At 43.1% G+C, this 9407-nt stretch overlaps 1 protein-coding gene across 2 annotated transcripts in view; it reads right to left on the reverse strand.

Annotated features, from left to right (window-relative positions):
* Nucleotides 1-8971, reverse strand: part of COPS4 (COP9 signalosome subunit 4) — a 45673-nt gene extending 36702 nt beyond the window's left edge. For both annotated transcript variants that reach the window (XM_035293384.3, XM_002745648.6), the window contains exon 1: nt 8845-8971. In XM_035293384.3, the coding sequence (XP_035149275.1) occupies nt 8845-8918 (74 nt within the window). In that variant the 5' untranslated portion in view covers nt 8919-8971. The remainder of the gene's footprint in view (nt 1-8844) is intronic.
* Nucleotides 8972-9407: the final 436 nt, after the last annotated feature.

Here is a 9407-nt window from a genome sequence, read left to right on the forward strand (position 1 = left end):
GAAGAAAAAATGAGAGCCAACCAACCTAAAAAGTGATCCAAGTTTTATACTCATCAAATTATATAATTTATAGCAGCCTTAGAAATGGCCTATATAAATTCCTAATTTTATAGATTAATAAAGTGAGAGCCAGTGGCAGTGGCTCACACCTGTAATCCCAGCACTTTGGGAGGCCAAGGTAGGTAGATCACTTGAGTCCAAGAGTTTGAGACCAGCCTAGGCAACGTCGTTAAACCCTATCTATTCTTTTTTTTTTTTTGAGATGGAGTTTCACTCCGTCACCAGGCTGGAGCGCAATGGCATGATCTCAGGTCACTGCAACCTCCGCTTCCCAGGTTCAAGCAATTCTCCTGCCTCAGCCTCCTGAGTAGTTGGAATTACAGGCATGCACCACTACGCCCAGCTAATTTTGTATTTTTTGTAGACATGGGGTTTCATCATGTTGGTCAGGCTGGTCTCAAACTCCCGACCTCAGGTGATCTGCCCACCTTGGCCTCCCAAAGTGCTGGGGTTACAGGCATGAGCCACACCTGGCCTAAAACACCATCTCTACAAAAAAAAAAAAAAAAATACAAAAATTGGCCAGGTGTGGTGGCTCATGCCTGTAATCCCAGCACTTTGGGAAGCCGAGGCAGGCAGATAGCTTGAGCTCAGGAGTTCAAGACCAGCCTGAGCAACAAAGTAAAACCTCATCTCTACCAAAAATATAAACAATTAGCCAGGCACAGTGGCATGCACCTGTGGTGCCAGCTACTCGATAACCTGAGATGGGAGGATCACCTGAGCCTGGGAGGTGGAGGTTGCAGTGAGTTGAGATGTTGCCACTGCAACTCCAGCCTGGGCAACAGAATGATGTCTCAACTCAAAAATAAAAAATTTTTAAATAAATATAATAATAAAAAATCAGCCAAGTGTGGTGGCATGCACCTGGACAGAGCAAGAACCTGTCTCAAAAAAAAAAAAAAAAAAGTGAGGTACAGCACTATGGCTACATGCTGCCTTATTTCTTCTCTAATACGTAAATTCTAGTATCTAAGAACAGAGATTACTTTTTCACAAAAATAATATACAATAACTAACAAACCTGTTTTAAACCTGGAACTTAAGTAGAAATCTAATACTATAATATAAAATCATACCAAAGTGCTAACTGAGTGAGTCCTTAGATATTTTAAGATGCTATATAAGATTCTGTGTATGATATTAAAGTTTTTAAATGATGTTAGTCTTTGAAGATCTTATGGCTGAGAAAATAAAGGGGATGATTAAAAATAAAAAGTTGAGGTGATGCATGGTGGCTCACACCTGCAATCCCAGCACTTTGGGAGGCCAATGCAGGCGGATCACAAGGTCAGGAGATCAAGACCATCCCGGCTAACACAGTGAAACCTCGTCTCTACTAAACTACAAAAAATTAGCTGGGGGTGGTGGCACGCACCTGTAGTCCCAGCTACTCAGGAGGCTGAGGCAGGAGAATTACTTGAACCTGGAAGGCAGAGGTTGCAGTGAGCTGAGATTGCACCACTGCACTCCAGCCTGGGCGACACAGCAAGACTCCATCTCTAAATAAAAAAATAAATAAATAAAAATAAAATGTTAAGTAATATATCAAGTATTAAATTACAATATGGCCAGGCACAGTGGCTCATGTCTGTAATCCTAGCACTTTGGGAGGCTGAAGTGGACAGATCACTTGAGGTCAGGAGTTTGAGACCAGTCTGGCCAGCATGGTGAAACCCCACCTCTACTAAAAATACAAAAAGTAGCCAGTCATCGTGGCATGCAATTGTAACCCCAGCTACTCAGGAGGCTGAGGCACGAGAAGAGCTTGAACCTGGTAGGCAGAGGTTGCAGTAAGCTAAGATCCCACTGCTGCACTTCAGCCTGGGTGACAGAGTGAGACTGTCTCAAAAAAAAAAAAAGTATTAAATTACAATAATACAAAAACAAAAGTTACAACAAAACTGAACAATATAAGCGATATGACAAATGAAGAGGCAATATATTAATTCAAAAGAAAGTAAGGCCAGGTGAGGTGGCTCACACCTGTAATCCTGCACTTTGGGAGGCCGAGGAAGGCAATCACTTGAAGCCAGGAGTTCAAGACCAGCCTGGCCCCATCTCCACTAAAAATACAAAAATTAGCCGGGCATGATGGTGCACCCCTGTAAGTCCCAGCTACTTGGGAGGCTGAGTAGGAAAAATCACTTAACCCGGGAGGTGGAGGCAGCAGTGAGCCAAGACTGTACCACTGTACTCAGCCGGTGACAGAGTGAGAGTTAAACCGAAGGGACTAGATTTGTCAAAGAAGGCTTCATAGATAATAATAGCTTTTTTTATGAGTGCTCAGTATAAAAGAGAACTGTGACTGGTATTGAGAATATGACAAGTACCAAGTATTTTCCTCCTTAAAATTTGGGCTGGGCACAGTGGCTCACGCCTGTAATCCCAACACTTTGGGAGGCTGAGGGGGGCAGACCACGAGGTCAGGAGATCAAGTAGAGACCTGTCTCTACTAAAAAATACAAAAAATTGGCCGGGCATGGTGGGGCGCGGCTGTAATCCCAGCTACTTAGGAGGCTGAAGCAGAAGAATCACTTGAACCCGGGAGGCGGAGGTTGCAGTGGGCCGAGATGGCACACTGCACTCCTGCTGGGGGGACAGAGCAAGACTCCATCTCAAAAAAAAAAAAATCACAATGGGTGGTAAAGGCAGTTATTAATAGATCTTTCACTTACAGTAATGGTGAACTAGATGACTGGACCAATCCTACCTCAAAAAAAAAAAAAAGCCAACATAAAAAGCTGAAAGAAATGAAAAAAAAATTAATTGCATAAAATCCTAAAAACAAAGAGAAAACAGGGAGAATAAGATAAACTATATATTCTGTCTGAAGGCATTTGCTGACTGTGGAAGATAGCCGAGAGGTAGAGTGACACTTCTTGTAGGGAAGAGAAGGTGGGCTCACGGCAAATCTGCTGGAAGCACTGAGAAGTAAGCTGGTAGACTAACAGCTGCATAAATGGGAACGGAAATTCCATATCTGCCAAAGGAGGAAACACACACTTTGGAAGTAAGGTTACAAATTCTATTCCAAGACCACCTAGGTAAACCAAAAAAATTCTGAAGCCTTGGTTCTACACTGTTAGCACCCTCAAGTAATGAAATTTCTCTCTCGAATCAATAAAAGCAACAGACAATAGCAACAACCAATGACTTCAGATATTAACTGGAGTTATTAGAAAGACCAATATACAATTTTTATTTTTGAGATGGAGTCTTGCTCTGTCACCCAGGCTGGAGTGCAGTGGCATGATCATGGCTCACTGCAACCTCCGCCTCCCAGGTTGAAGCAATTCTCCTGCCTCCGCCTTCTGAGTAGCTAGGATTAGAGGCGCACTCCACCATGCCCAGCTAATTTTTTTTTTTTTTGCATTTTTAATAGAGACGGGGTTTTGCCATATTGACTAGGCTGGTCTCGAACTCCTGACCTCATGATCTGCCCACCTTGGCCTCCCAAAGTGCTGGGATTACAGGCGTGAGCCACTGTGCCCCGCCCCAAAATATAATTATGTTTACTATGTTCACAGAGATAAAGACAAGCTTTAAAGTTTCAGCAACAAACCGGGAGCCATAAAAAGTAACACTGGAAAAAAAGAAAACCACCAGAATTTACAGAGCTAAAAAATACTATAACCAAACTTAGAAACTCAATGGGGTACTTAACAGCAGATCAGACACAGCTGAAGAAGTGATAAACTAAAAGGTGGGTCTGAAGAACTAATCCAGAATAAAGCACTGAATTGGAGAAGACAGAGTAAGAGACCTAGAGGTTACAGTCAGTGGGCCTGACAGGGATGTCACTGGAGCCTAGAGGAGAAACAGAATGGGGCAGAGGCAACATTTGAAGAGATAAAGGCCAAGCACAGTAGCTCACACCTGTAATCCCAACACTTTTGTAGGCCAAAGCAGGAGAATCCCTTGAGCCCAGGAGTTTGAGACCTGTCTGGGCAACACAGGGAGACTCCATTTCTACCCAAAAAAAAAAATGCTTTTGAATTAGCCAGGCATGGTGCCATGTGCCTATAGTCCCAGCTACTCAGGAGGCTAAGGCGAGAAGATTGCTTGAGCCAATCATGTTAAGGCTGAAGTGAGCAGTGATTTCTCTATTGCACTCAAGCCAGGACAACAGAGCAAGATCTTGTCCCTAAACTAAAGCGATATAACTGAAGACATCTTAGGACTGATGAAACAATTTAATCCACTGATTCAGGAAACCCAGTGAAGCTTAACCAGGATATGTGACAGAGTACGTACAAAAAACAGCCAGAACAATTTCACTCACAGTACCCATGTCCCTTTACAAGAGGACTCTGTAGCTCTTCATATCAAAAGGTAGAGTTTATTTCCCTACCCTTTGAATCTAGGGTTATTTGACCAATAGAACATGGTAGAAATGAAGTGCCAGTTCTGAGCCTGGACCTCAAGAGGCCTTGTATGTATTTGTCTTTTGGAACTCTGCTGTAGTCACATGAACAGGCCCGGGGTAATTTATTGGCTAATGAGATATGTAACCCAATCAACTATACTGTCCCAGCCAACAAGCCAGCCAATCCACAGAAGCAGAGCTGCCTACCTGGCCTGGCTGGCAGCTAACTACAGACCCATGTGGGAGCCCATGTGGAACCAAGACCACGTGGAGTAGAAAAGAACCATACAGCTGGGCCCAATCCAAACTACCAACCTACAGAATTATGAGCTAAATAAATGACTGTTGTTTTAAGCCCTAAGTTTTGGGGTTTATCTCACAGCAAAGGGTAACTGACATAGAGAAGTAAAAACAAATCCACAGATATACCATAATGAAGCTGCACAAAATTAAAGACAAAATCTTAAAAACAGGTAATGCTAATATAATTTTTAGAAGAGAAAAATCATTGGATGAGGTTGATCTTTAAACATTCTAAGTATTTCAACTTAGTAACAGTAGGAAGACAGGCATTCTAGGCAAAACAGTAGGAAGACGAACATTCTACACTATCTGAAGTGTAGCCAATTTTTTTTGGTGAAAAGAATGTAAGGCCAGAAAGGTAGATGTGTTTGTTTAGAGTTAAGAGCTCATAGGCAAGCAGACATGGGCTGTTTTCTAGGTTCACCACTAGCTGTGTGACCTCAGAGCAAGGTAATTCAACTCGGTACTTTGGGGTTTTTGTTTTGTTTTTTTTTTTTTGAGACGGAGTCTCGCTCTGTCACCAGGCTGGAGTGCAGTGCAGTAGCAGACCTCAGCTCACTGCAACCTCCGCCTCCCAAGTTCAAGCAATTCGCCTGCCACAGCCTCCTGAGTAGCTGGGATTACAGGCATGCACCACCACGCTTGGCTAAGTTTGTATTTTTTTTAGTAGAGACAGGGTATCTCCATGTTGGTCAGGCTGGTCTCGAACTCCCAACCTCAGGTGATCCGCCCACCTGGGCCGTCCAAAGTGCTGGGATTACAGGCATGAGCCATCATGCCCAGCCACTTTTTTCTTATTATAATGTAAATAATATCACCTACTCCTACTTGTTAAGGATTTTTAAATGTAAGTAATGTGCTTTGAACAGTCAAACTCTAGATGTTATCAACTTTAGAGATGAAAACCACTAAAACTGTTGTTTGGGACAACAAATAGAGAATCAGAATCTGAGTTATCTGATTCTCTATCCTCAAAGGCCCCTTCCAATATAGTCTTTCCTCCATTGTGACTCTCCTATTCTAAAGCTTTATGTGAGATAACAAACACAATGCATAATATGAACAAAAACAGCCAATAAAATGGGTGAAAATGCTTTTTCTCTGGCTAATTTCTTATATAAACTTTAGACAGCTGTGTTACTTCATAGTTATGGGAAAGCACTTCTAATTGAGTTTTTAACAAGAAAAACGAGCATAGTCTGGTAGGTTTAAAATGAGCATTTTAGAATAGATGAACCTAGGTTCAAATACAAGTTCTGCCCCTTTCTAGCTATTCATTAATTCAACCATGTTTATTGAACAACTACTGTTATAGATATCCCAATTGCTGGGAACACACAGTATCGATGTTTTAGAAACCAATATACTCCATTATTCTTTAATATGGAAACCTTTGTTACTCAGCTTCTAAAGAAAAGCAAAAACCTTCATTAAAAGTACATATAAGAAAAAATAAAGTTAAAAAAGAACACGAATACATACATTTCAAGGGTCTTTCTCTTAAAGCACATAGCTGGTAGAACCGATGTTGTTATGAGGATAAATATCCTGATACATTCTTGCCCAGATAGGAACTGCAGGCAAGGCCAAGACTTTTCTCAAAAAGCAGCTCTGAAGTAGTTACTGGCTAACAGTACACTGGCTATCAGTTATCAAGCACATTATTTCATTTAATCTTCACAATAACACCATGTGATAGACTGCTACAGAAATGGCCTCCAATGAATCCTGTCTCCTTCTGTCCAGGCTCCTTTGCAATCTAACTTTGCCACTAAAGAGGTAGTAGTAGGCTCCATTTCCCCTCCCCTTGAATCTGGGCTGGCTTTCTGATTTACTTTGACCAGTACTAGAGAACTGACGTGAGACTTCCTAGGCTATCCTTAGGAGGTCTTGCGATTTTCCCTCTCATAGCCACGTATAAGAGAGCCCAAGCTAAACTACTGAATGAAATCCTATATGTGGCCGGGCACGGTGGCTCACGCCTATAATCCCAGCACTTTGGGAGGCCGAAGAGGGTGGATCACGAGGTCAAGAGATCGAGACCATCCTGGTCAACAAGGTGAAACCCTTGTTTTCAGAGAAACCCCCTGTATTTTTCTCTACTAAAAATACAAAAATTAGCCGGGCATGGTGGTGCACCCCTGTAGTCCCAGATACTCGGGAGGCTGAGGCAGGAGAATTGCTTGAACCCAGGAGGCGGAGGTTTCGGTGAGCCGAGATCGAGCCATTGCACTCCAGTCCGGGTAAAAAGAGTGAAACTCCGTCTCAAAAAAAAAAAACAAGAAAGAAAGAAAGAAAGCCTATATGCACAGAGAGAGAGAGATCCAGTCAAAAGCAAAATATACATGTAAGTCCAGCCCCAGGTGAGGTGCCAGCTAACTATATCTGCATGAATGAGCCCAGCAAAGCTGCCCAGTCCATCCATAAAATCCTGAGAAATCATAGTTGTTTTACACTGGAAAGTTTTTGGTTTGTTACAAAGCAATAGATAACGGAAGCACTCTATAAGTACTACTGTTAACTCCAATTCAGACCTGAAGAAGTAAATACTTAAGTTTCAGAATTTTGCAAATACTTGAAAAGCTCTATTTATTCTGGTAACTAATGGACTTATTTTTCTTTTACAAAATAAAAAGTAAAGGAAGCATGGGAAAAAATATTAGCTGGTTTTACTTTCATCCACATCTTTAAAAATTACAAGCAAAAAGGATTGGGCCATGAAGACATATTTAACTTACTTCCGACCCATACAATAAGTGAGTATGTATTATACTGACAGCTTAATAATAGTAACAACAACAATCTTATGGCACTTTCTATACGTCAGGTGCTGTTCTAGGTGACATTAAGTGTGGTAAGTATATATGCACACACATACTCATCTTATCCTCAGATAATCTCAGGCAAGAATAAGTCCTATTAGCTTCATTTTTCTGAGTGGGAAAATGCAGCACAAAATAGTTAAGCCTAAATATACAGCTGAATTTCCCACTGATAAAAGTAGATTACATTCACCACTAGAGAAAAGGCAGCCCAGCCTACTTAAAACGGTCAGAATTTCAACGACCAGGTTAGAGCAAGTGTATCCCATTAATATAGATCAAAGTTATTTCAGCTGTCAGGATGTAGCTATTAAGATCAACTTGAAAGACATCCTTTATTTACTTATTTCTTTATTTCTTTATTTATGGAGATGGAGTCTCACTATGTTGCCCAGGCTGGTCTCAAACTCCTGGCTTCAAATGATCCTCCCACCTCAGCCTCTCAAAGTGCTGGGATTACAAGCGTGAGCCACCGCATCCGGTCTAGAGAGGCATACTTTTAAACAGAAAGCAGGTTCGTTATAAAAGAGCAGTGCTGTGACATCTACAAAGAGAAAAGGAACAATATACATCTACCTACCTATGCTTAATTAACACTGTTGAACAACTGCTTGCAGAACAGACACATGTCACACATTTTAACTTGGAGTGGACCTAAGCATTCTATATAAATTTAGACAAAATTCAGATTCCTGCAAACGTCACTACTCTAGACATCCTTACCCACGATATGAGCGCATTCCGACTATGTGCCTTCAGAGTTGCTGGCGGAGAAAATACCCGAAACACAAGGACCCACAGAAGATGGTCTGAGTGGTCTGGACGACGTGACAGCGGCCATACCTCCTCAGCCTCCGCCAGCCCCAAGAAGCCATCTCCCTGAAAAACGCAGCATCAAGGCCCCAGAATATAAATTTTTCTGAATCAAAAAAGGAGGAGGAAGGTCCAAAGAGGGACCAGATTCGGTGTGAGGCCGGCCAGCGATGAGAAGAGGTATCAGGGAAGGCTAAGGCCAGGGTAGCAGTCGTCTCTCAGACCACTCTTCCAAAATCCTAAGGGACCAGAAGGATTCTATCAAAAACTGAACAAGGTGACAGTCATCCCAAGTCTATGGCCTCGAGCTTTCTGCTTCTCCCAACATTTGCTTCCCTAGCCGATCTCAGGCCCGCCCCCTTCGTCGTCAGGCCAGCTCCAAGCTTCATGCCCGAGAGCCGTGGTCAACCTAAAGAGATTACGGCTGTGGCTTTCTTTCCCCACCTCTGTACTCTCATGCTCCTGGGAAATACTCACTTGCCCGCCAGATCTTTATGAGAACCGCTCGAATTCATGAGCTGGGCCAAATCCTGTCGCACGGCTGCCGCCATCTTCCTCCCAGCTCAGCGGTGGATGCGGGGCCTCTGGCAGGCAAAAAGAAAGCGAGTGTGGTCCTCCAGAGTTCAGCCAGAGGGAACCTGAGATGCTACAGAGTAGCGTCTGTGTGGGCCAGAGCGCCGGGTGTGGGAGCCTGAGCGAGCTCCGCCCCCAGGGTTGAGTGACGCGGAACTCCACTCCTCAGGTCTGAGGGCCGCCCAGGCAGCTCCTACAGGCTCTGGCGCTCACGCTCGGACTTTGGATTGGCTGATTAACTCCAGGAGTGAGTCACTGGTGTAACTCCAATAAGTACCCGGTACGTAAAACGACTGCATTTTCGCGAAGTTCCATGTCTGACGTCTGTGGTTTGCCGTCCCTCGGTCTTTCAGGCATCGCTTAAACTGGCTGTGGTAAAGAACGAGTTTTGTTTCCAATTAGCCACAGACGATACTTTTTAGAAATACAATTAAAAAGTCCCCATTCCTCTTCCCACTCCGTGCACT

This window comes from Callithrix jacchus, chromosome 3, assembly GCF_049354715.1.
Source record: "Callithrix jacchus isolate 240 chromosome 3, calJac240_pri, whole genome shotgun sequence".
NCBI lineage: Eukaryota > Metazoa > Chordata > Mammalia > Primates > Cebidae > Callithrix > Callithrix jacchus.